General features: G+C 42.1%; 1 protein-coding gene across 3 annotated transcripts; it reads right to left on the bottom strand.

Annotated features, from left to right (window-relative positions):
* Window positions 1-322: 322 nt before the first annotated feature.
* On the bottom strand, window positions 323-27,070 carry bcl9l (bcl9 like). 3 transcript variants are annotated; one of them, XM_029518281.1, is made up of 9 exons: window positions 26,449-27,070; window positions 9,220-9,293; window positions 8,516-8,925; window positions 6,324-6,446; window positions 5,675-5,849; window positions 5,412-5,496; window positions 2,725-5,125; window positions 2,355-2,609; window positions 323-2,024 (listed from the first exon to the last, which is right to left on the bottom strand). In XM_029518281.1, the coding sequence occupies exons 3-9, from the start codon at window positions 8,838-8,840 to the stop codon at window positions 832-834; spliced, it is 4,557 nt and encodes a 1,518-aa protein (XP_029374141.1). In that variant the 5' UTR covers window positions 8,841-8,925; window positions 9,220-9,293; window positions 26,449-27,070; the 3' UTR covers window positions 323-831. The 3 variants fall into 3 exon arrangements, with proteins under 3 accessions (XP_029374141.1, XP_029374143.1, XP_029374142.1); XM_029518283.1 differs by lacking the exon at window positions 26,449-27,070 and adding an exon at window positions 24,479-24,497; XM_029518282.1 differs by lacking the exon at window positions 26,449-27,070 and adding an exon at window positions 9,856-10,019.
* Between the last annotated feature and the right edge of the window lie 687 nt (window positions 27,071-27,757).

Raw genomic sequence — 27,757 nt, 5'->3', positions numbered from 1 at the left:
CAGTGTAATCAAACAACAGTAACTGACAACACAATAACCAAAATTATAGCCACCTTAGGGATCAGTATTATTCTATTTTTAGACTTCTATTAAAACACAGTTATACAGAACAACTGCAAACAATCACAAATTGCATCTTATATACAGCAAGTATATATTATATTATATTACACACACACACACACACGCACGCACATACAGTATTTTATATATATATATATAAATATATATATATATATATATATATATATATATATATATATACACACACATACATACATATATACGTATATATATATATATATACATACATATACACACACACACACACAGAGACACACTGCTAGTCAAAAGTTTGGGGACACTTCCCTATTCATTTGAATGAGTGTCCAGACTTGGCTGTCACTGTGTGTGTGTGTGTGTGTGTATGTATGTCTGTGTGTGTGTAATGTCTTTGCACAATAGTTTGGTAGTTGGAGAAAATAAATCAATGATTTTTAAAACGAATAGAAATTTGAGGCACTCCTCTCCTGACCGCCACTTTGTCCCCACAACAAGTACACACATCTTTGAAATATACATAATTTACAGTATTTTAGAAAATGGCTTCAGATTTGTTATTGAACCATGATACAGTGCTTTTAAATATTACATTTTAATCCATCAGATGTAATCCAGAATTTTAAGATTACCACTGATATATGTTTTTACATTCCTCTTTTCAAAACAACTGCAAGAATCACATTAATGAAAAAAAATGGACACAATGGGAAGTTAACCTAATGGACACACTTTTTTAACCATTTTTTTTTACAGTTTATGTAAGAGGGATCAGAATGGCATATTGGCCATGCCTCCAGGGCCATAGCCAATGGGACCGTCCAGAGACATTCCCCGTTGTCTGAGAGACTGAGGGCCCATCATAGCAGACTGTGGGTGGTGGGGGCCCATCATGGTGCCCTGAGGGGACAGTAGAGGACCCTGGGGGCCAAAGGGATCGCCTGGAATTGACATGCTTCGCTGTTTAGCCTGCATCATCATAATGTTTTGCTGTGCCATAAGGTTGTGTGGATGCTGCTGGGAGGGCATCATGCCTTGGTATGGATTTGAGGGATGGTGGAGAAGGCTGTTGGCCATCATTGCTTGCTGTTGCTGGAGTTGCTGCTGAGGAGTCATGCCTGTCCTTCCCATCATATGTCCAGGAGGGCACATGGGGCCCATGCCCCCACCAGAAACCATACCCCTAGAGCCCCCTTGAGGAATGCCCATACTTTGGCGTATCCCACCATGTGAGGGGTGAGTTGGCAGCTGCTGTTCATCCATCATATTCTGTAGGTTTGCTAAGTGGGGGTTGGATGAAGCACTGCTGTTGTGTGGAGGCCCAGAAGAGGACAACTGTTTTAGGAGCTGGTGTGAAGTAGGTTGCTGGGATGGTGGCCCCTGGTGTGGATTCTGATGTGGCTCACTCTTTGGAAAATACTGAAGAGTGCTACTAGGCTTGTCAGATGGAATGATGCGGGAAAGATCAAATTCAGGGATCCCAGTGTGAGTGGGCCGTATGACTTCACTCAGATCTGGGCCTTCACCCATGGGCAGAGAGGCAAATGAGTCGGAGGGATGAGAGGGGCGTTGGTGTGGATGACCTTTGCTAAGCAAGTGCAATTGTTGGGGTGGCAGAATATCTTCATTAGCATGAGAGAAATTCTGTGACATTCCCCCGATAGGTGAGTGCATGGGTCCATGAGATGGAGGTTGCATGCGAGGAAAACTCCCCATCTGGTTTTGAGACATTGGCGAAACATTGCAGGCCCCCATTCCATCAGGTGTGCCTCCTCCCATCATGGCAGGATTCATGGCAGGTATACCCATTTGGTTTGGGGAAGAAAGCACAGGTCCTGAGGCATCATGAGAGAGGTGCTGCTGAGCTTGGCTTACAATACCCATGGGGCTTTGTGGATCACTGTGAGGACCGATGGAACCTTGGGAGACTATTATCTGGGAGGTCTGTGGGTTCCCCATGTTTCCTGATGATAAAACAAGGCCAGCATGTGAAAAATTACACTAACATCACAACATTTAAAAAAAGACTGTCCCCTTTTCTAAACATATTAGATATAAATGTCTTCATAATTTAAAGCACCCAACCACAATGACAGCACTCAGACCTAGAGAGGGTATTTATACGCAATGAATTCTGTATGTAAGAATTAGCATGTCATGCATTCAGTCTTTTTTCAAATGGCAAAGAAATATCTACAAATGATGCAAACCAGAATCTGCCTTTACTGCTTTTTTCACATACTGTCAAATAATGAGTTTTCTGTCTATGTTAATATATACCCTTATTTCCATACCTCCAATGCTAACACCAGATAGAAGAGGTCGATCAGGCAGCATCTCATCATCAGAAGTGGCAATTGTTTTGATTGCATCATGGTAGAGAGGGGTAGAGCTTGGCATGGCATACTTGGACATCTGAGACATGATAAGGGATAAAGGATTCTGAGATGGAGGGGCATCAGGAGAAGAAGTAAATGGCATAGTAGGATTCATAGAGCCTGGCTGACTAATGGGGGTAGAATTGGAACTCCTGGGGGGAAGAGATTGGCCTGTAAAGAACATAAAAATATTAGCGTCACAGCAATAAGGAAAAATATTAACAATGATCAAAAATTTGCAATGCATTTGCTACGATCACCTATGTGTGATCTCACTGTAGTTTACCTGTCTCAGTGGAACTACTTCCTCCATTACCCACAACTTTTCCACCGGTTGGACCACCTGGACTTGGAAGAGCTGTTTTAGGAGATGTCCAACCAGGAGAGCCTACAGCCATGACTGGGGATTTCAGTCGTCCAGGAGAGGCAGATGGAGAGTGCAAACCAAGGCTGGAAGACCCCATTACCTGGGGAGACTTCATGGAAGAAGAGGAAGGAGTCCCAGCACCGGATGCAGGTGGAAGAGGGGGGTGGTGGCCTGCTGAAGAGATCTGTGAGGGTGACTTGAGACCTGGAGCAGATGGGGAAGGTAGAAGAGGAGATGGCTCTTGGTTGAGGGATGGTGACTTGAGCTGATGAGGAGGAGGTACTGAAGGAGAGGTCAAGGGGTTAACATTGACTGATAGGTCAGAGGAGTGCCTAGGACCAAGGTCTGATCCCCGGAGGCCTCCAGTCATTGGCATGTGACTAAGTCGTGATGTACCTCCCATTTGATTAGGACCTTGCTGGTCAGGCCCAAACATCGCTGGGCCAGGTTGTTGAAGATAGGGCCCTTCCACCTGTCCTCCAGGGAAGGGACCTTGATTAGAAAACTGAAAGGGGCCGTCAGGTCCAGGGATCATTCCTTTATTCCCTCCCCTCCCATTATGTGAAGCCCTGATTCGGGAAATCTCTCCAGGGCTAAACATCTCACCCAAAGGCCCCCCTCCTGCAGAACTTCCTCTGAGCTTCTGTGATAGCATCATCTGTTGTTGTTGCTGAACATTCATCTGTGGGTTCATGTTGATTGGGAGGTTGCTCCCCAGAGGAGAATCCACCAAGTCTCTCATCTGAGGACCCGCTCCAGGAGAGCCCATAATTTCACGTGAGATGGGAAAGTCCATAGGATCACCTCGAGTAGGGGGTGGGCCACGAACCATTCCCAGATTGAAGTCTGGACCTCCAGGATTATCCATAATTCTTGAGCTCAGATTGTCCTGTTGCTGCTGTTTTGCTAATCTGTCAATTTCAAACCTAGGAAGCCCCTGCATCTGCTGTTTCTCCATGATGCGAAACATTTCCTCACGTGCTAACATATGCTCTGGGTCACCCTGTAAATGCTGAGGAGGTCCACCTGGGTAGCAGCCATGAAAAGGGCCTCCACCACCTATATCATCTAACCAAATCATCCCCGGTCTGGTGGGCCTTTGAGGTCCTAGACCCTCCATTGATAAAATTCCTCCTGGACTGCCTGGAAACCCTCCCCCACCCGATGGCCCTCTTGGCATCTGTCCCAGGAACCTTGGGCCACGGGGTCCCTCTTGGGGCATGTCTATCATTCGTAAATTTCCACCCATTCCTCCTCCCATCATACTGCCAGGTCCCCATTGCTGGTCTCCAGGCTTGCTGTGGTAGGGAGGAGGGGGTCCTCTCATCATCATGGGACCACCGTGTAAGCCCATCTCATTCACCATCCTAAAGTGCTGAGGATGCGTTGAAGGTTGCATTTCTTGTTGTCGCCGCTTCTCTTGGTAATATTCTTCTTTAAGTTTCCTCCATGCCATTTGCTCAGGGGTCAGCCCTTCTGGTCCATGTAAGGAACCCATAGTGACCCCTGGTGAAGAGAGCTGGTGATGAGTGTGCTGTGGTAGGTTGTGGTGAGTGTCCATTTGTGGGCTGTCGAGGGCAGGTCCACCAAGGGACTGTGTTTGAGAAATGATGGACTGAAGGGGTTCTTCATATTTCTTCATACCTCCCATTTGAGCCAAGGTTGATGATAGCACATTGCTACTACTGCAATTTCCAGAGTTATTAGTACCATTATCACTGTCTTCAAGAATACCACTCCTATCAGTATTGTTGTTATTATTTAGGTTGGAGGAGTTATTAGGAGCATTATTGTTGGAACCTCCTGCATCTCCAGGGCCTCCATTTGCCCCACTGCGCAGAAGCAGTCTCTCTATATCTCTCAGTGTCTGCAGAGAGCGCTCCCTATGTTCCAGCTGCTCCTTAGAAAGACCGTCTGTATTTCCTGGGCCACTCCTCTGGCCTATATCACTCTGTAGGTGTGCAGATAGAATGGAGGGACTTTCTGAGGGAGAAACAGTCGCAACAGGAAGGGGCATTCCCCCCGGACCCTCCCCATCTACAGTCCCAAGGACTGGACCTGCCGATGTGGACATGGTCCCTACATCTGACCTATGGGTGACAATGCTATTATTGCTGGAGGCTCCTCCAGATCTGATCTGAGAGGATTCATTATCCGAGTGTCCTGCTGATGAAGGTGTCCCTGCAGGATGCAATGGGCCTCCAACTCCCACAGAGGCTGGCCGTGGTGTTCCGCTTTGCGATTTCGGGGTGCCGGTGGGTGGTGAACTGCTGGAGTTTCCCTTCTCAGAAAGGTTAGAAATTTTTCCTGATGGGTGGCCCTATGGCAAACAAAAGAAGAAAAGTAGTATTAGTTTTATATATGATATATTGATATCAAACTTGCCAACACAACACATGCACTTTACAGTTGACTTGACATCCTCAGTGCAGTACTCATAATTGAAACAGGAAGGATGAGGCATCTGCCACCAAAATAGTTTAACAAACTTCCCACACTTTGCACCTGTGATCTTCACTGTGCAAAACACTCCCTTGAGGTTAGAGGAGAGCGAAAGGGTTTTGTACAGTGAACTTTATTTTGACAATGAGCTTTGGGTGTCTGACCTGCTCCAACTTGGTTCGTGGAACATTTTGCTGGTGAAACAGAAGAATGGAATCTGTCTGTCCTTTCAATACTGCCTCTGCAGCACTGTCAAATATATAGAGGAGTGACACAAGTTAAATAATAAATGCAGTTACAGAATTCAATGCTGATGTAGTTAATCTCAAAATCTAGACAAACAAATCGAGCTTGCTAATAAAAAAAAAGATTGAGGCAACTGCATGTGAATAATGACCTTCATACCAGACCTGCAAACAGTTCTCACCTGTTGGCTAGGCTGGTTGTGAAAACATACACCATTTGCTGTAAAGATTGTGGTGGCTCTGCTTTCAGCCCTTGTCCAACTCCACATCCCAATATAGGACCACCAGGTTCAGACATGGGCCCAGCAGACAAGCGATCAGAGAGCCCTTGGACAGGACCTGCCAGCCCACGATCCCCTGAAACAAAACATTAACCCTCTGCTTTATCTTGTGCAGAGTGGTCATGTCATTTATCACAGTGCAGCCTTTTGGCTACATCTAGACACTAGGTGGAGCTAAAACACATGTAAATTCCAATCAGCAGAGGGCCACTCCAATGTAAGATGTTATTAGCTGACAACTTCCTCTTTTCAGTGTAAGTGCAGGATCTGACTACAGCAATTGATAATTTATGGCTTCAATCTGGTGTTTTCAGGCAAAATAAAACGAAGACATGGCTTGGGATTTCTATGAGTAATTCCAAAATAGTCTTTAAATTTGTGGTCACAATGACACTCTTGTTGATGAGGACCGCAATCCTTTCGACACAGCTTGTGATATCTGTGTAATTAAAAAATAGCCTTCACATTTGTGGTCACAATGATACTCTTGTTGATGACGGCCGGATTACATTCGATGTGCTTCCTCCCTCGTGGAGGTAGACAGACTCACGGTGGACTGTAGTGTGCGGCTTGTCTTCATCTTCCTCTGTCTCAGGTCCAGAGCACCATTCATCTCCACTGTACGGCTGTTTCTTCTCCAGAACGCAGCGCCGCTTACTCCGCATAACACCCTCTATAGAAAAATACACAATGAACATGCATCAACAGTTTTACATTCAACATGGATGGTCTTGACCCACCACTCTATTTTCCAGAATCAGAACCATATGCCATTGCTACCTTCATGAAGTTAAGCTTTCACCTTTTTTGACAAACGAAAACCAAAATCCATTTAAATCGATCTTCAAATGATCTTTGTTCAAGTGTAGTTAACTGCATCAAAGAGCCATGTCGTTAATATGTACCAGAGTCATGTCATGATAAAAAAAAAAAAAAAAAACAACAAACAAACAACCAACAACCGGTCAATACACCTTTGATCGAAAATGCTCTTCTACTAACATGCTCCTGCTTATGTGACCAGAAGGCATGCTGATACTTACTGATCCTTACATGTTAATGTGCTCTTTCTGTTTAATACTGAAATATTTATAAACAACCTTTTCTTAAATTAACTTATGTATAAGAAATACACACTTGAAACATCTAAACATTAAACCCATGATCTTTTGCTGCTCTACTACACTCCTGCCCCCCTGCCCCCCTGCCCCTCAATCAGATCAAATCAAATGTGTAGATGCAATGTTCTGAGATGCATCTGCTGAGCTTTCTCATACAGTACTATAATAATTTTGGGGTTGCACTAGCTACTGTATGCAGCAGCATGAAATGCTTCAGCCTTCATGCCTTAACATTTCCACAAGCGAATAAAGTGCTTCAGTGAGAGGAAAATATACAAACAGGCAGTATCACTGGTTTGTGTCACATACTGCATATAGCGGATATCTATAAGCAAATCAGTGAAGGTTGTTCAAGTTCCTTAATCAACATGTGACAAACTTGGGGGGAGATGAGCTTGGGTAACCACAGACTTAAAATACTTAAAATAATGTACATTACGGAAGGAAGTGTACTGTGACAGTACAAAGAAAAGGACAGCAGAGGGAGAAGTTCTGCTTCCAGAGGTCTTTGAGGTGATGTGAAACTGAAAGAGGTATGAGGACCTGACCTCATGTTTTCTCCCAGCATTTTTGCTACCACCACTGTTTTATCTTAACAAGAAGGTCAGCTGTTGAGCCACCTTTGCCACCGTCACCCACCACCTCTACAGGTTTCCAGGTTTGGGAACTGGGTGGTTTTGCATTTTATTTCAAAGCACCTGTTTTCTGACATGCAGAAATTAAATTGCAGTAAACAAGACAACAAAAAGAAAGAGAAACTGGAGAAGAGGGGAGCGTGGAGTGGCAGTCAAATGAAGCCATAATGAGTTTACTTTCAAATGGTCCTATCTATCTTTTAGCCTCTGTTGCTTTTGAGTTGGAACCACACCTCTCCCTCTTGGCAAATTATGGCATTTGTGTGTGTGTGTGTGTGTGTGAGTGTGTGTGTGGGTGTGGGTGTGGGTGTGTGGGTGCGTGTGTGTGTGTGCACGCATGCGGGCGTGCACATGTGTTTGTGTTTTGTGAATATGTGGATCTAAAGAGGAGGTTCCTGTCATGTACAGGAAGCCAAGATGAGTTTCACAAAAATCATATTAATGCCATCTCATCATCAGTTAAATCATCATGTGAACATTTATAAAAGGCAAAGAGTAAACAAGTACAGATTAAAAACCCCACATGAACACAGGAGCATTAATATTTATTGAGACGTGCACAGAAAGGAACGTTAGGCCTTTCCACCTATTTGTCATTTCTTGCATTAATAACAAGCTCTGTAGGCTTACTAAGTTTTTATAACTTTGTGACCTGTCTTCCCTCTGAGCCCATTTGCTTTTTCATCTGAGAAACATCACTGGAGCACATGCGTGGTACAAACTATCAAAAGCAAGGGGGAAATTCTGAAGCTTCACTGAAAGGTCAGGGCATTTCAGCGCGAGAGAAAACAAGTTCTTCTGCCCTCTCGGTCCTTGCATTCACTTCCTGCTGTGGAGGCGGTGAATACACGTAATCTGGTTATTCGGGTAAAGATTTGGCTGATAGGAAGGTAGAGGAAGTGAACATCTGCATACTTAGAACAGAAACACATTGTCTATACATCCCGAATGCTGACACAGTTTCTTCTGTGCATGTAAGGCCTTACCTCCTTTGGCATCTGTCTCCAGGGAGGGAGGAATGGCATTTCTCGATTCACCAGAGTCAATGGAGACACTTCTCTCCCGCTTGGATTTGGTTTTCAGCATTCCTCCAACGCTGCTCACTGATTTGCTGACCACCTTAAGCCCAGGGTTACCAGGAGAAATCTGGTTGGTTTTGACTCCATGGGTCCCTGCACTGACGCCCTTTGAACCCAGGTGGCCAGCAGTTCCTGGCTGCTGTTGAGCCTGCTGGTTTACTCCCGGTATTTGGGACCGGCTGTCATTGGTGACCTGCTTGCCATGACTGGCCAGTTTATTGTCTTGGTGCATTTGATTAGCTGATGAGAGAGGTGGTCCGGTTTGGAGAATAGCTTTGCCTATTTGTCAGGGAAGCTCACATTGCTTACAGGCAACACTAGGGGAGAAAAGAAAAATAATAATCATCAGTATTTCAGGCTAAATATCTGTTTTCAACCACGAGATAGAAAGATTGAAATAATTAGTCTATGTAGGAAGGACAGAGATCTAACCACTGCACATGCAGTGATTTGAAAATGTAGAATAATCAAATCAGAAAATTGTTATTGGCCAAACTCTACAAAAATAGATTCAATAAATATAGATTTTTGCAGCTCTCTTTTTTTTTTTAGATAGCTGGCAGCAAACTCCAGGTTAGGGCTTTATAGTAACTCTCTGCCTGTTCACTCACCTCATCTCACCCAGATGTTCAGCTGACACACTGCCATCATACTTCCCAGTACACTTCACTGACCACACATGGACCTGGGTGACAACCAGAGAGTTATATCATCAGTGGCGGCAGATAGCAACCTTTACAGTCAGTGCTATCTGTCAGTGTGTGTGTTTTCAGCCGGTGGGTCAACATCAACGTCATGAGCAGAGACAGCAGAGGGAGAAGAGGCCAAAACACAGACAATAGAGCAAGGCCGTGGACATGGTTGCTGAGAGGTTACTGTCTCTTTAAGTGAAAGAGAGCAATGAGTGAGTTCAAGCTGGGGGAGGAACCTGCAACTCAGAAGTCTCTGTGCAGTGTTTTAGGTTCCTCCCCCAACAAAACACTTCACAAACCACAAAAACATCACACATTCTACAACATTGTCTGTAGCAATACTTGTGTCTCCCTCCCTCTCTCAGTTTCACACTTGATTTTAAGTACAAATGGACAAAAATTCAATAGATGTTTTGTTTTGTTTTTTTACAGGCTTCACTAAGGACCTAGTTAGGAATGCCACAAACCAAAGAGTCCATTTGTACAACTGCTACTTGCTATTTCAGTATGAAAACATAGATGATGAAGCCTTCTCCTCTTTACACTGAAGCTCACCGGAGCAGGATTCAAGCTCAGCATCAAGAATGAAGGACACTTCTCAGCACGTGGAGCTTCATTCAGGGTTCAAGTCCATAGCTGCAAGCTAACGCCCTCTTCACACCTCCGCCTTCCCGCGTCCATAACCTCAGAGTTTTAGATTTTAACCTTTGCGACTGCAGACTGCGTCAAAGAATTTGTGCACAGCTTACAAACTAGTACTTCCTCAAAAGCTGTGCCTCAGTGCGTGTGCACTGAGCACTGAACAGCTCCTCATTATTTGCAGGTCTCAACAAGACCCTTCCACACCTGCTGGTGAACAATAGCTGGTCAAAGTAGTCATCAGAGCCAGTTCAAAGCATCCAGCCCAGATATTTGGCCGACATGATGCAGATCTCATGTAAATATTTCCACTGGGTTCCATTCTAGGCTGATGACACAGCCCAACCCAACCACTGCACATGGTACAGTGGGCCAGGTCAGATGTCCCGCTTTCACAGAACCATCTGCACCAATCACTCGCCTTGACAAGTAATGGTAAACACAATGGTGCAATTAGTCATTAACCAACACCAGCTCGAGTCAGCACAGAAAGGTGCCTTGTTCGCTGGCTGAAGGCTTCATCACTCATTAACTCAAAACGAGGACAGTCAGACATCAGCTCTGTTGACAAAGTGTGACTCACTTGCTTTGTGCAAAACAAAGAGGAGGGAGATTATTCGCATGCTGAGAAGTTGACCTTCAAGTGGACCTTTAAGCAGTGGTGGACAAAGTACACAGCTCCAGTAATTGAGTCAAAGTACAGATCCTCTTGGTCAAATGTTACTCCAATAAAAATGAAAGTAGCTAACTAAAACTATGGCTTCAGTAAAAGTACAGGAGGACATGCTTTCAAGAATACTTAAGTCTTCCAAGTGCTTTTCAACGCAACGTGTGTCCTGAAACAGTACATTCAAATGATCTGACTCTAAAATAATGCAGTAAATTACTTGATTTGAACAGAAAATTATTGAAAAAGAAGCAAATCCTATGTAAACAAACTTAAACTAACAAAAGGATTAACACTTGTTCTTTTTATTAAAAGAAAACCACCCCTGTTCAAATTCAAAATGCTAGATGAAATAAGTATATAAGTATATAAAACAAAACCTCTATAAAGTGAACTTAAAGCCAAAGACCATTGGGTTAACAACCAAAAAAAAAAAAAAAAAACACTTCTCTCCTCACCCCCCACCCTCTCCTCCAATCTTCTCTACCTCTCCTCCACTCCTCTTTTCCTTCTAGTTTACTGCTCAAACAGGAAGGGTTAGGGTCTTCGTTCAGCTTTAGCAGAAGCTGGTTTTTAAAACTCTGTGAATTCTTCCCCATCTTGGAATGAAGATTAACCCAGCTGCACTAAAAAGCCTTTCACTGGCAGCAGAGGCAGCCAAGGCTGTGTTTAGCTTGAGAGACAGCTTAAACACATCTGGGAAGCAATCCAACATTTCCAATCCAAATTTAACAAATAACAAATAAAAAAAAATAAGAATCATTATTTAGGTCTGTAAGTTCAAATGTGGACTTCAGGTATGGCCACAGATGATCACTGGGAGCAGGAGGGGCTTTGTCTCCATTTGCTGCCGAAGCCATGACTTGCGATATGCACACCTTTTCTCCCTCGCTTGAATGTTACCTGCATGCTCACCTTCCAAATGGAGCGGCAGATGAGCAAGGGACAGTGACAGCAACACCACCGTGAACAGTTTGTGGAAATCTCTAACACAAATGTAACAAGTACTTCAAGGCATCAAAGGTACATTTCTCTTTCAAATGTAGTGGAGTAAAAGTACAAAGTTTCCAACAAATACATAAAAATAGATCCTCAAAAACTGTAATGAAGTACAGTATTTAAGTCAATTTACTTAGTTACTGTCCACCGCTGCCTTTAAGAAAAGACAGTACATAGCAAGGAGACTTGCAGTCATTCCTGGTGTGTATGACACAATAAACAAGACAACAACTGAAAAGCCTGAATGACTGTAAAAGCACTTTGTAACAGGTAGAACTCATCAAGGGCTCAAGTAAGTGGTCTCTGTCACTTTTGTAAACCAGGAGTCTCTCACTCCACTACTATCCCCACTGTTTGATGAGTGCATGGAGCCTATATTTAAGCAATCAGCCACTAGGAACATCAGAGCGACTTGAGAAGAGAGAACAACTAAAGCATTTTTCGGGATGAGTTTTGGAGAGGAGTTTAGGTTTTGTTAAGCGGTAATGCACTCATTACAACAATTCAAACTGATCCACCTTTAATGAATAACATAAAATGGAATAAATGTTGTCTCATGACCTTTGAGTAGAAGCCAGACCAGATTCTGGCCCGACTTGCCATTTTTGGTTGGCATATTAATTTTAAAGTTATTTACTAAGAGAGACATGAATGTATATTAACAAAAAACAAAAAACATTTAAAACAATTTATTAGCAAATAGTCTGCAATTCGCACAATGCTGTTCAAATGCTTCAGAAATCATTTTATTTGTAAGATTGCTGTTGACATAAGGTCTATAAATTTACGAGAACCAGGGAGAGTAGTGGTGAGATAATGGTGATCCAACTAACTAACGAGATCTCAAGACCCAATTTGTGTCACAGCATGTGGAGAAAAGCACTGTGGTTGACTGCAAAGACCACAAGTTTAGTTTAGATTAGACCTGTGACATCATGGAAGGTCTGATTCAGGATGGAATAAATAATTGAGAGAACACACAATTGACTTGAGTAAACAGTTTAAGTATTTTGTGGGCAGAAGTTATTAACTTGGAGCTGGTGACACGCAGCTGCTCTCCTTTCTATTGGTTATGCAACTCCTTCAAACAACTGGTTGCACCGGCAACAATGAGGTGTGTCGCAGTGATGGGTGTGGACATGTACATTGTATGTTTGTATGACATGTAGATCAGTTTGTTTTTATCTTTACACCGAGTGAATGAAGAACTGAATCAAATCAACCTGACTGCTGTGCAATTAATTTGCAATAAAAATCCAGCTTGTTTAAAAAATAAATAAATAAATAAAAAATTCAGTTAATGCCCCTTAAGGGGAAGTCCCCTACTCAACCTCTTCCACCCCCTCCCATCCATTCAGTTTCTGCCAAAGCAAGTGTGAACATTCATTTTCTTTCTAGCTCCAGTATTCATGTTGATAAGGTGGCATCTTTCCATCTGCCTCACAGGCTGCAGCTTTCCTTGTGCAACTGGGTCTCCTCACTTTTAATGATCGCACAACTTCTTAATGGCAAAAACACGTTGCTTTCTCATGTTTGTATTTGCAGGTCCAAAATGCTAATTGCCCATTTCCACCAGAAAGGACTTTGGGTCAAACGACCAATATTCAAGACCAGAGAGACCAGAACGCTTTGAAGAATTTCTCACCCAACTTGAGCTGAGCTATACTTGCAGCTGACCAATTACTGAAAAAACACATTAGAAAGAAACCGTGTTAATCATTTCGCACTTGGCTAAAATCTTGAAAAATAATTACAGCCAAAGTAAAGCAGGATGACATTTTGACTCCTGGATTTATACACCTACCACAAAAAAGTTCACATTTGCTCGATAAAAATAAGCACAAAATAAAAATAATAACCATGATAAGGCATGAACAGATGGGTGCAGCAGAGCAAAGTACTTGGATTATTGCAACAAGTGTGAGGAAATAACCCTGTATTGTATGAGCAGACACCCTACAAGTCTTTGTTTTAATGAAAGTCGACTGTTGTATATAAAGCTGTTAAAATGCTAAACTTTGTTGAATGGCAAACTCTATTTGGAACATGGCCATCGCTGCTGAGCCTATTAAAAAGTATCTGAAGTAGATCTCGATCCAAGATTTAAGAACCAGCTGTGTCTGTCCAATTCAGAGGGAAATTCATTCATTCATCTTCTACCGCTTATCCATTTCCGGGTCACTGGGGTTGCTGGAGCCAATCCCAAATTACACTGGGTGAGGGCGGGGTCACCATGGTCACCAGTCCATCACATGGCCAGCACACAGAGACAGACAGAGATCAACAACCACTCACACTCAGACCTATGGGAGTTACCACTTAACCCAAACATGATGTCTTTGGACGGTGTGCGGAAACCAGAGCACCTGGAGGAAACCCACACAAGCACGGGAAGAATGCGCATAGAAAGGCCCCAGCCGGGAACCAAACCCACAACCTTCTTATTGTGGGGCAACAGCACTAACCACTATGCGGCCCTCAGAGGGAAATGTGATGGTGAAATGCTGAACCAAAGAGAGGGTCATTTTTTGGTTAAACTCTGTTGTATGTCAATAGCTGTGTTTCCGTTAAAAGCAATATTTCTAAAAGTTCGACAAAGTACAAACGCAGGTGTTTCCATTGAAGGGTGCTTTGCGAATGAACTGTAATTCTTGTACAGTCCTGCCTCGCAGCATCCCATCATTCTCATAAAATCTCGACCTGTGAGACTCCACTTCAAGGAGGATGGACAAAAATATTTTGCTTTTCCATGTTGTGGAACACTGATTTGCAGTGAACTAGCCATGGGACCCCCTACTTCATGTCTGGTGAGGTGTAAATACAAAAAAGTATTTCTGTTGAACTTTTACGCCCAGCTGGGAGGAGGCCCCGGGGCAGACTGAGGACCAGGTGGAGAGATTATATCTCCACTTTGGCCTGGGAACGCCTCAGGATCCCCCAGTCAGAGCTGGTTGATGTGGCTGGGGAAAGTTGCAACCCCGCAACCTGACCTCGGTTAAGCGGATGAAGATGGATGGATGGATTTTGCGATACACTTCTATATCCACACGTCTGAAAAACCAAAACGAAAAAACGGTTTTGCTATTTTTCAGAGATTTTTTTCGAAATTTTGCACATTTCTAAAGGTAATGGAAATGCACCTAACGAGTGGACTCTGGACAGGAGCAATTAAAACCTACAGTCAGACCACTGGAGGGGTGATGTCCTGCATGAAGAAGTGATATGAATTACTAACAGACTTTTTCGCACTGTTTCTGTCCCTCAGAATTATTGGACTAACTCCACTGAGAAAAACCAAGATCCCCTCCCCCCTGGAACATAACAAAGAAAACAGTCTTGGTCAGTGTTCCTGACTGAACAACATGGGACCTAGTGTTTGCCTCTGGTAACATTTGTAAGAAAGGATTAGTAATCTGCCCTCTTCAATTGATGATCTGTGTGCACAATCAGTTTGTTGTCATGTACAATACACTTAAGGGACATCAAACATTGGACAAAGTGTGTTTCCCAGCCAGTGGCCTAAGTGTATCCTTCCATCCATTATCTTCACCGTTTATCCATACTGGGTCACGGGGTGTGAGGGCTGGAGCCGATCCAAACTGGCATTGTGCGATGTCAGTGTATACCCTAAACATGACAGTCTACCATCAGGCTAACATACATTACACACTTGTATTATGCATGCATCTCACCTCAACATGAAAAAAAAACTAAAACAACACAAAGCAATTCAACTCAAATCAAAGGCCCATAACTTGACAATTTTCACAATTTTTTCTGTTTTACACACTGACACATGGTGTACAAATAGAACGAATGAACTCATATTAATGAAGTCATTGGGCAGCGACCCATTGAGCATAGTTGCTAGTGTGCTGTTGACACTCTTGAGTGCTCCTCCCTGACTATACACACAGAAATAATTTATAACTTCATTTTATGCTGGTGGAAAAAGAAATTAGGCTTTTCATTTTAGAAAATTAAAATGAATGGACTTTGTGGCTAAACAATTAGTCAAAATATTATTAAAATCACAAAATGGCTGGAGCTGCAATATACTTGCTGCTACAGAGGTGGCATGGCTTACAAATGATGTTCTCTCGATGCAAAATAACATGATTGGTCGATACATTGTTGTCTTTTTTTTGTGAAAATTGAAATGAACATGCCAAAAAATATTTTAATCATGACCAATATCACTATCGCTGGTATATAGAACACATAGTATGTTTTTTATGTATTTCTTTTTTTGTCATATCATCTGGTCTTAATGAATATTAATTATTTGCTCAAATGATTACAGTGAATAAATTTCCAATAGAAAAACTATTAAAAATTTTACCCTTTGGACAAAGCTCTGTAAAGCCAAGTGAAATTCTTAGTCATCTGAGAACAGCAACAAACAAGTGTTTACAAATAGCCATTTAAATCCAAAGTAAAGTTAGTGGACTGATACTAAGTGACTAAAACTGTGTCTTTTACATGAACTGTTTCAATGCAATTATGCATAATGCTATCAAAATGACACTATTAGCTGAAAGTAAGGGGGTCTATTGCAACAATCAGTGTTCAGTTTCTGTTGAAATGGTTTTATAGAGTGTGCTTTGATTCAGTGTGAAAGTACAATGCATCGTCAGTGAGGCCTGATGAAATAGCCTAGCGTTAAATATTTAAATGGGTTGTAAAGTAACCAGCAGGTGAGACGCTTATTCTTGTAAACACTAAAAATGGCTTTGTGCCTTGAACTTAATGTAATACCTGTACGTTCCAAAACAGCACAGACTCTCATGGCGCTACTGAACTGAACATTTTTCACCACCGAGGGCGACACGTCAAGGTGGGGCTATTTCTAAAAAAAGATGTCTCCAGCGGAGGCAGGAGAGATAATGGCTGTTTTCTGGGATCAAATGGTATCAAACAAGGTGGTGCCTTTGGCTGCAACCAAAGTTACTGTCTTACACCGAGCAGAGTGAGGTGTGTACAGTTACGGGAGACGGGCATGCCATTCAAATCCTGTTCATGACTGCTAAACTTCATTGTATGCAGCCAGCCTCCACATAATTGTTGATTTTGTGGATGATTTCAGTGTCCAGGTGTGCATTCACACTTGGACCCTGACTAACAATGGCTGTAATGATTCGTAATCTTCAAAGAATCAATGTCAGTCATAACTTCATGCAAATTTCAAATACAAAATACAAATTTCGATACAAGTATGGTTTTGCAATATAGGCATATCCACCATCAGCCAATGTTAGCTTTCCCAGCTCTTTGTTGACTTGCAGCAGCAGTTAATTTTGCCTTATCCACAGCATGTTGTGGTGGGCGACCAAAAAATTATTGCTGTCTATGAACAAATTAACATGGTGTTGTCTATTATTACTTTGTTCTATATAACTAATAATCCCAAATAAATTATCTGCTGTTTTCACACTATTTAGTTTAAAGCTTACACATAGAGGTGTAAGATGAATAACTAACAATGGTAATGTGTGGGATGGGATAATACAATCACGCCCTGGTGTCTGCAGCTTTTTCTTACCAACTTCCATTCAAGGTCCAAAACCAACAATCAACAAATGTGTGAGGGCATGAGGTCATGTCCATTTCCCTTGAGCAGTTCATATACACACAAAGCAGGGCAATGCACACTCCCACATTCCTTCATCCCCATCAACGGAAAGAAATATCTCTGTTCTGAGTTTGGCCTGGAGGCTCCGTGAATGATTGAAATTAACCTACAAAAAAGGTATTGTCCTTTGACTGTAGCGAGCACTTAAGTTCTCTCGATTGTCTGCAGCCAATCATCCAGAGGTGCTGCGTTCTCAAACCCATGGATGATTTGCAACTCTAATACGTGGGTTTGTGTCAGCTTGCCTACGGTAAGAGGTTGAGCTCCTATTTAGTCCCAGTGGGTCACACAGTACTCTATATTTTTAGAGCGAGCTGGTATTAATAGACCCAGCGAGCCCTGGGAATTCAGGGCCAAGAGTGAGAACAAAATACAGAGCCAAGTCCAAAACACAGGAGCCACAGAGCTGCTCTGAGGATCAACACCAGTAAACACTGAGGCCAAAGTGTTTAACAGTGCTGATGAATGAATAATGTGTATGACGCAGGACAACACACAGTTACACAGAGGCACACAGTTAGGACTTTGTTGTTTTTTTGTTTTTTTTTTTAAAACATCAGCTGGTTAGCAAACTGCATTTGCGCATGGCGCCAGTGGAAATGTAGACCGAGAGAAGGAAAATGAGTTAAATCTGCTTGGCCATGCTGCACTGTGACTTAGAATAAGGCCATGGATAATGCGACTTGTGTGACTGTTAACAGAGTTCATCTGATCAAAGTCAAAACTTTTTTCTAAGCTTTTACTACTAATAATGGCGATATGACGGCAGAGCCACCACAAATATCCATGCCAGGCTAAACAGAAGACATTTGGTGGGTTTAGGTCAGATGTTCAGGTTGTGTGAACATTTGCTGGATGTTATACCCAATTGCGAGCTTAACTTCAATAAATTATTCAATAAACAACAAAAGAGGTTGTCAGCTAAAATGCAACAGGCCCCAAACTTAAGAAGGATGCAAAAAATACTGGACCGCAGGAATATTATGACTTTTCCAATAGGCTAGTGGCCAATGATTGCTTATTAGAATCAACACTGTAAGATAGCTATCTTGTGTTCTTTAAAAAGTCTTTTGATATTTCTGATTGTTGTCCAATTTTCATTGAAAAAAAAAAAAAAATTCTCTACACTGCAAATGACTTCTTGCCACCGAAGGTATAGACTTTACTCTACCTTGTTATCAATACATTAAGGATATTTTGCCATCTCAGTTGAATGTTTAGCCGACATCTTGCAGAATGATTATATATGCATAAGGTTTTTCCCAAAAGATACTCTACACAAAAGGGTTAAAAAAAAACAAAAACAAAACAACAACAAACAAACAAAACAAACATGCAGAAAATTTGTGCTGAAACTTGTGGTTTTGGAAACGATCACAAGGTCTCTGCATCTGAGCTGCATTTCCACAGCAAATGCACGCAGAACTGGAGGAAAGCTCAATTTCACATGCCCGTTTATGAGCTGTAAAAGCATTTCGAGTTCTGCAGTGAAAGCATGTTGTCTTTAGGGAAATGAAGCAGCTGAATCAATTTCCCACTGCACATAATTTAACAGTAGGTTTCTTTTTTTGAAAAATGATTAGTACAGTATAAACATCTTTTTCACTATCTAGTTTTGCTTGCTGTGCAGTTGATAACAGCCTGCCAAAACTGAACAACATAAAGACTTCTGGCAGACGTGCTATACTGTTACGTTAGTTATGTGGCTGGTGTAATGACTCCCTTCGTGTCCACAGACAAAGGTTTCAAACAAGCCATAGGTTCTCATCACTGGCCACGTTTCCCTGAGTTTGACAAACTTCATATTTCACAATCGCGGCTATGAATCTACCCATGGACCTTCTTTAATCCATTAATATAGTCTAAACTGGACTTGCGATTAATTTTAATTAAATATAACATTTTAAACTTGCAAATTTTTTGACATGGTTTCTACATGAAAAAAAAAAAAAAACTAAATTCGGGATCAGGACTTGTGTGCCGCCAATCACCGCTTCTTGCACTAGCTAGAGTAAACAATATGAAACATGAACGCATGAGCCACATGTTTGAGCTACAGTCAGACCAGACTCAGCATTTTGTCATTCATTTTTGCTTAATAGTTGGTGACAAGGAAGTGTGGGGGAAAGGTTCTTTATGTTTCCTTAGCTTGTAACTGGCAGCGGCTGACAGTAGTTGTGATAAACCTCACTCTCTATACATACACTGTTTTTTGTATTATGATGGTTAGTCTCAGAGGAAATACACATTCGAACCTCAGTCAGAACCAAACTCAGAGTGTATTGTGAGGCAGACATAACAGAATGGTTAACATGATTAAGAGCTTCGATGTGTTTATGATGTTTGTTAGTTTGCAAATGGCAGTGGCTGACGGTGTTTGTGGTTGCACTAATGCAAACTCCCCCTCTATAGAGATAAGGTTATGGGTTTATCTTGCCCCTCCCCTTTGTCACCACACGTTCATGGGATTGGTTTCTTGGCCATATTTTGTATGAATACCTGGTTCACTGCAGTTCAATGGTAAAAAATACATAGTCCTAGCGTCAACTGCTTATTTTGCCAATCATCTCTTTTGTATTATGTAAATGCCCAGGGGCATAGCTCAGTGGTGGTGTGCACGCTTGGCATGCAGAGGTTCTAGGTTCAAAACCCAGCCACAACACAAACCAATGGAAGGCTTGTGCTGGTCCCAAGACTGGATAAATGGGGAGGGTTGTGGCATGAAGTGGACCCAGCATTAAAAACTGTGGCCAAATCAATTGATCATAAGTGTGATGATGGAAAAAATGATTAAAATAATTGTCTTTTATCTAATGTAAACCATATAGACATGCTAGCATTACAGGAGTCTTTGAGGACATAATTGAGACTAGGGAGAGGTCTTTCAGTTTTTCTTCAGTAACACAGACAACATTGCTAATGCTGGATGATTGTAAGTATAAGACATTTAGTTTACATTACACCTGTGGACAGAAAACACAGGACAGTAGTGTGGTTCCTGTGGCGCAATTGTTCTTGATTGTTGAACATTCAAGGCAAACACTGAATGGTTCTGTCAGCTGTGCTCCTGTCATAGGCACACAATTCATTTGCAAGCCATGATACTTCAGAAACAACAATGATGATGACAGGCAGGTACTGTTGAGTTAAAAGATGTTGAATCAGCCATCAAGTTCATGCCAGCTTTCCCCTGAAGAAGAATCAAGTGGGACCAATAACGTCAAAGTGCTTCAAAGTGACAGCCATCAAGACATTTTGAGTGACCATTGGTGCCAGCACCTGATAAATTGCTGCTTTTAGACTCCCTTTGATGAACGAGGTTTCAGATGTTTCAGGCTGCTGCTGGTTTGGAAACCAACTCACAGGTCTCTTAACAATGTGGCCATTGAAAGGTAAAAAAATTAGAACACATATTTCTGCAATGTCTGCTAACAACCAGTGGCAAATCACTGAGGAAGAACTGATCATCTAGAGGAAATGTGCTGGTACTGATGCACCAAGTGGGACAGCTTTCTGCACTGAAAAAGAATATTCAAAACTCATAACTTTTAAATGGGAAAAGGCTATATTTGTGTTCTTTCAAAGGCTGTAGGCAATGAAAGAAAGGACATAACTGGTGTAAAAGTATTACAGGAGAAAAAAAACAAATTATACTGCATGTTTGACATTTTTTGGTCAGTGGGCCTGCTGTGGGTATAATAGGCAGGGAAACCCTGTTTATGGATTATTGATCATATTCAGCTATGTAACCATATCTATTTCTTGCTCTTTATAATCTTTGCCGTGATATTTTTTTTTCCTCCCTCATTCCTTCAATCTTTTGCTTGTTCTTCTCTCTCAAGATTTAGTTTGTTTTTCTGCAGCCTGACATTGTAGGAATGCATTAGTCAAGCATAACAAGAGGTTACTGCAGGTCAACATCCATTTGAACTAACACCTAAAAAAATGACATAGTTTTTTGAGTTAGTAACAAAAAATCTTTTAGGTTGAATCTTTCATAAAAAAAAAAAAATAAATAAATATATATATAGTACTTTTAGTTTTACTTGTTTGGGGCAATTTGCAGTGCATTGTGGGACAGTACACAGGTGACAGCCAAAAAATAAATAAATAAAATCTGTACACTAGGGGGTTGTAGCAGGTTGCTGTGGCAACAAAACATGTCACGGGGCTGAGTAAATATAGGCTAACCAGTAGGCGATGTGCAGAATTGAGGGCCTGCAACAGAGCAAAGGCCACAGCAAAAAATGAGAACTGAGACATTGGTGAATATCTCAAAGCATTGCTGTCTTTTGATGTAACAGGCCTCTCTGAACAGCGACAACAAAAGAGATGACCTAAGATGCACCTTCCTTTTTACATCGAGGTAAAGCATTTTGAAGCTTACAAAAAGTAGTGAGCTAAGGAGAAAAAAAAGCATATCAGCTGCAAGCTTCTGATTTATTTGTGCTTCAAAAATGGATTCTGCACATGTTTATGACATATGTTCTGCACTGGATGGGGTAACAGAATTTCACTGAAGGCATGTAAATACAAGGAATTCACACAGGATTTTTTGGCAACTCAAGACAAACACAGATGAGGACATTCACAACAAGCTGGAAATTAAGTGGCAAGAAGCCTCTAGGCACCTGGTTCAAGACTCAGATCGGTGGACGGAGAAGAACAGGGCTCATTTTGCACCGAGGGTCAAGGATTGTATCCTCTCCAACACATTCTGGGATGAAAGCCAACTAGATCAAGGAAAAAGATCAAACTGCAGCCTTAGTGCAGACAGAAGGCAGGCAGTACTGCACAGAGACAAGTTGGAAAACAGAAGGCTGATGGACAGAGGCCATTCAATGTCAAACTGAATACTGAAAGCAGTCCATCCAACCAAATGCAGTCTCTCAGCTCTTTCCATAGGATCAAAAGATCATCGAAAAATGATCTTAAGAATATACTCCACATATGGTTTATCAAACAATAAATTCTTACATCTGACCCTCTTTCCACATTAGATGAATTACCAAAGTAGAACTAATCAAAATTGTTGATCTTAGAGGGAGCACTAGAGATTGTACATACATTCATCCTCTACCGAAAACAACACTGAACTTGCCATAAACAGAAGCCATCGATTCTATAAATAAAAATAATCTGACAGTCACTGAAATATCATGCATAAAACCAAATTGTGAGACAGAAGGACTACGGTAGGAGAAATGTCAGAATTGACATTACATTTTGCTTGAGTGAGTCATACCTGAATAACAAGCAGTGAAGGTACAGTGAAGGTACAGTGGGAGCTGGTGAGGTGAGTGTCATAGGCTGAAGCTATGATGCAAGAGGAGAGAAATTTTGGACAAGAAAAAAAAAAAAAAAAAAAACTGGGAGGAAAATTCACCTGCATGAAACCGGCAACCTTATAATTACTTGGGTGGATATGAAGGGTTTGCACATGTTTAGTCTTTGAGGACTCATTTATGGTATCCACTGCAGCGTGCAGACTTATACTGAAAGTGGTGGGTTTTAATCTCTAAAAATATATCTGTGAAGCAAATGGTGGGAGTGTCTTAAAATGTCATTAATACATACACTCTAAATAATATTATGATGAAAAAAGCAGAGCAAGAGGTGCTGACAGATTCAGCATCTGGATGTAGAATCCCAGTTAGAGCCTGTTTTTGCATTCATGAGTAATACAATTTGCAATACACACTGTGTTGCAGTCTTAAAGGGAACAATGGCATACACTGTTAAAGCTAGGCTGAGTTCCACGAGGCCCTTGGAAAGATAAAATACGACCATGCATTCATATAGACAGCATAAGTCAAGCGAACACCAGCCACTCTCTGTATCCTCATACACTTACAGCAAGTCACTCAGTAATTTCCTGCAACCGATGAATACATTTTAAATGTTAGTCAGTGATTCTCCAGCATCTCTCTGCTCCCACAGTTTTGGCGATGAGAGCAGAGAGAGAGTAAATTTAAACTGGTATCAAACCCAAATTATACAAAACCCAAGTTTTGGAAAATGTGAAATGAACGCAGAGTCAGACTGACAAAGAAAGCAGCTGAAAACACAGCAACAGCAAGGCCAGTGAAAATGTTTCTAATGGTGCTCTGATGTGGGGGCTCACCAAGATTGTCTGTCCTATAATATATGATGGCCTATATAAGTATGAGGGCTTTTGTTGTACCAATGTGTGAGGATACCATGCCAGCAGTCAGACTATATAGCCATAGAAGATTAATGTGTATATAGCTTAATGTCAGATAGTTGATTCTACCTATGTCTCTCTCTTTGAAAAAAAGCCCCCTGTTGCGTTGTGTAAGCATGACTTTAAGAGACTCCAATGGAGGCAAGAATTTGCAGACACTGCCACAAAAAGAGAGACACTGCCCTTGAATTCTGGTGTTTCTTCTAATTAGTTAGATCTGGTTATAGTTCAGAGTCAGGTCTCACGGTGGACTCCTTGGCCACTAAGCTTGTTAATACACCTACATTGGGTTTTATATCCGAAAAATCTTTGATTCATTTTCCTGTTTGAGTCATCTACTTTAGACACCTACATGTTTTGAACTTGTAAACCAAAGTCGCACAGTCCCATGCGTATCCACTCTATTGGATATTACGCTTTACTAAATCAGACACACTTTAGTATTTACACCACATGAACATGAAGAAATACCCCACTGCAGTGTCCACTGAGACTTCATTGGTTACATAACACTTCCGGGGCATAGTGTTAAGTAAGTGCTGACAAACAGAGGTGAACATCTGTTCTCTTGCACCCATGAACCTGTGGACAGTATCAGAGGGATCAATCCTGTAGCTGGTTCACATTACATTCTGACATCTACCAACAAGCAGCCAAGTTAAAGACCATGTTCCTTCTGTGAGGTCTCTGCGGTTCCAATTTTCTCACCTGTACCAGCAAAGTAAACAGCCTGAATAGACCGTTCACACTTTGGTGGGCCTGAGGTTACTGTGATCTAAAAGGTTGAAGACTAATATCAGTATGGAAAGAGTATATGCAAAAATATGCAAAACACAAGCACATAGAAAGGCACAGAGCTAAAACCTTTGTGACATTAACGTGACCCAGAATGCAAGTGTCATGAAAAATGCCTAGCTCCAGTGCTTTTTATTTGACAATGAGACAGGGGCCTTTCTTTTATTTAGTCCACAAGTGTCTTAGTGTATTCTGTCACGTGGACACCTTCTCAATATCACATTATTCTTTCATAGCTCACCTTCGTGGCGCTCGCTGTAACTCACCCCAAACTTCTCAGATCACCTAACCAGATAAGAAACACACTGTCAGCAGCTCACCAAATCTGCCTCTGCTTGTACTGGAGCAGTGTGTGTAGACATGCAGTGGCTGCCGCATGCTCGTTTATTCAACTCAACTCAAGACAGAGCAAAAGGGGCAGGAAATAGACTTTTTATTCACACCTACAATACGTCACCATGCACTTACAGATAGAAATGCCATCAAAATCTGTCATTTCTTTTATCCAATTTCCATGTATACATGTGTCAAATATCCATACTGTTTGTGAAGTGGTGAGAACTAAATGCACTAAAAAAAGAAAGGTATTTGGTCTACTAAACCCTCGCAGACTTGATTAATTGATTCGCACAAAGTTTCTGTAATTATCAGAGACAAACTAATTTACGCGAGCCCCTGAGGACTAAATACAGCTAAAAACACACAACTGAACAGGGTTGCTAAAACACCTACGGCTAGGCAACGAGGTCCCTTTTGAAAAAAATAAACTAAAATAAACACAGCAAAAAATGATATGCAGAACTAAAAGATGAGGGAGAGAGATTTATTTTCCAGTGGAAAGCAACGCACAGTGTACTGTAGCCCTGAAAGACAATTCAGATCAAGTTGCAAACTCTGTTAGGTGCTATATATAGCTCACCAGGATATTGTAGATACACACAGAGCATGCAGCGCCTGTGCAGACACACACACAAACACAAAGGCTGTGTACTAGAGAAAATAAGTAGTGTCTTTTCATGTGAACATTTTCAGTGCAGCATTATCACACAACACATTCAACAGGCTGAGCAAGCAGGGTCATGGTGTGCCACAACTTTGGACTGAGAACACACACACACATACATACATACATACATACATACATACATAGAGAGAGAGAGAAAAGGGTGTCTGGGGGACAACTTTGTTTAAACATTCATGTTTCTACACAACTTTTACACGCAATCTGATTGCGTTTAACTATAAAATTACACCAGCTCCAATTGAAACAGTGGCACTGAAATGTTAACTTTTAATTCCATGTCAGCTATCACAGCTCGTCTGTCGGGTACGCGAAATCACAGCGGGACAGGAAGTGCCTTTTAAAATTAAAACATCGTGACGGCACATCTATTCATCATTTGCCTTTATTTGTGTCAGATAACCCTGATCACGGCGACTGATCGGTGTCTAGCTGTTAAACACACACACAAAGATCAGCTGATTTAACAGCATGCCCCCCCACCCCCCTCCGAGTGTGTGTATGTGTTCAAGTGACAGGTATCGTCACGCATCCCTGTCACCGACCCATACACGGTTTAGCTGCTTTGCACAAAAGCCCCATTCAAAACGCCGTTTACGGCTCGGTGTGCCAGATTAGCTAGCTGACAAGCTAATAATCACCGTTTACGCATCTGGACCGGAGGCTCTCCCGGCGGTAAAACCGAGGAGGTTATAATCCACGAAAAGTTGCGACAAGCACCGCAGTGTTGTTAGCACACTGAGGACACATGGCCCTGATGTGAACCCCCGGCGATCATGAGCGGAGACTTGCTGCGCCAGCCAGCCAGCCAGCTCCAACACGGGGGCTAACTTTAGCATGCTAATTCATGTCTCCGCTAGGCTACCCGCCGCCGTAGCTCACTCACTCACACACACACACACACACACACATATATATATATATACACACGTTCACTCTCTCACACACACTCACACATCTGCAAAGCGAAGCGACGCTAGCTAACGGGATTGTGAACTTTGTTATCGGCTTGCTAGCGACCCGCAGACTTCGTTTAAAAAAAAAAAAAAAAAAAAAAAGAAAGAAAAGGAAGCGGAAAGTTACGCGAGTCCGCACGTAAAGAAGACCGCTGCTGAAAATGGGAAAATAACAAGAAGTGCTAGCATGCCTCGGGTGGTGACAGTGTTTTTCTGTAATGCCGTGTACTCTACCCCGTTTGGCTGCTTGTCTGAGATCAGAAGAGGCCGATGTCAGGACTGACGGCCAGTCGACATTCCCCGGAGTGGCCGCCGCCGCCACCGCTTGCTCCGCTCCGCCGTAACACTGCGCAAGATGGTCCCGATCCCGATGTTTGATAAGAAAGGAGCTGCTGCAGTTTTGAAGGAAGGTCTCGGGTGGCGATAAATAACAACGCCGTGTCTAGGTTGAAGTTTCGCTCGAAATCAGAGGACGTGTCACCTTGCAGCGGTTCATGACTCCCACTATTCAAGATGTAGAAGGGCAGGACGTTGCATTTCTCTGCGAGTCCATTCACTCCCAGTCGCTGACAATAATTAGTGTGGCCACACGGGCATCCGTATGTCACTGTACTGATCTGTCACACTGGACTTCTGTGTTCCGTCAGAGTTAGTTTTTTTTTTTTCTCCTTTGTTTGTTTCCTTGTTTTTTCTCTCCTTAAAATGCCAATAAATCTTTATAATCATTTTCACACGGGTGATGCCAATGTCGCGTGAAATGAAATCTTTTATCTATTGTGGATGCCTCAATCAATCAATCGGCGCATCGTGTTTTTTTTTTTTTTTTTGTTTTTTCAGCTGAAATCGTCCATTGCCCTCTCAGCACTATAATGATCACACACTGAATGGTTGACATCTCGCAGGAGAAGGCTGTGGCTTCACATTCGGAGCAGAGGTGGATCAGAAACTGTAAACTTAGCACAGGCACTTCATGTTCAGGGGGAACCATTAAGAAGTTCAGTCAGACTGAGCATCCAGTTGTTGCACTTTTAAACCAGCTCGTCGTTGGTTTTTTGTTTTCTTTTTTCAGATGAATACTCCCTCTGGTGGCATGGGTAGCAGAGCTAAGCTTGGAAACATACCCTGGATGAGGGATAAATGCATTTCTTGATCTGTGATCAGTTATCTTGGAAAGGCAAACAGAGCACACACAGCCCGTGTTAAACTCAGACAGCTCCATTTATGGTTAGGGTTATTTACACTAGACTATATCTTGGGTCCACAACAGATAGAGCTAGAAAGCTTTCTGGTGCTTAACTCAAATAAAGTAATTTCCAAAATCATGGGAACACGGATCATGGTTAAGAAAGAGAGTACATGTTGTCCAGATGTTTCCACTGCTGCAGTAGGTGCCTCTTCACCCCAGGATGCAGGTTATCGAAAACCCACAAGAATTTTTAAGATAACCGGTTGAATGTACAGAAACTCACGTTGCATGCCAAGTCCTACATAACAGGGAGGGAGGGACAGTGATTCGCACTAGAGAGGAGAGTAGTGAAACATG

This window comes from Echeneis naucrates, chromosome 13 (genome assembly GCF_900963305.1).
Source record: "Echeneis naucrates chromosome 13, fEcheNa1.1, whole genome shotgun sequence".
Classification (NCBI taxonomy): domain Eukaryota; kingdom Metazoa; phylum Chordata; class Actinopteri; order Carangiformes; family Echeneidae; genus Echeneis; species Echeneis naucrates.
This window is presented reverse-complemented; position numbering and strand designations above follow the sequence as displayed.

Excerpts from the sequence above, each read along its gene's own strand:
- bcl9l (XM_029518281.1), bottom strand. The coding sequence starts at position 8,840 with ATGCACCAAGACAATAAACTGGCCAGTCATGGCAAGCAGGTCACCAAT. Across the intron at positions 6,447-8,515 it reads GGAGACAGATGCCAAAGGAG|AGGGTGTTATGCGGAGTAAG; the intron begins GTAAGGCCTTAC and ends ATTTTTCTATAG. Across the intron at positions 5,850-6,323 it reads GCCGCACACTACAGTCCACC|GGGATCGTGGGCTGGCAGGT; the intron begins GTGAGTCTGTCT and ends GTTTTGTTTCAG.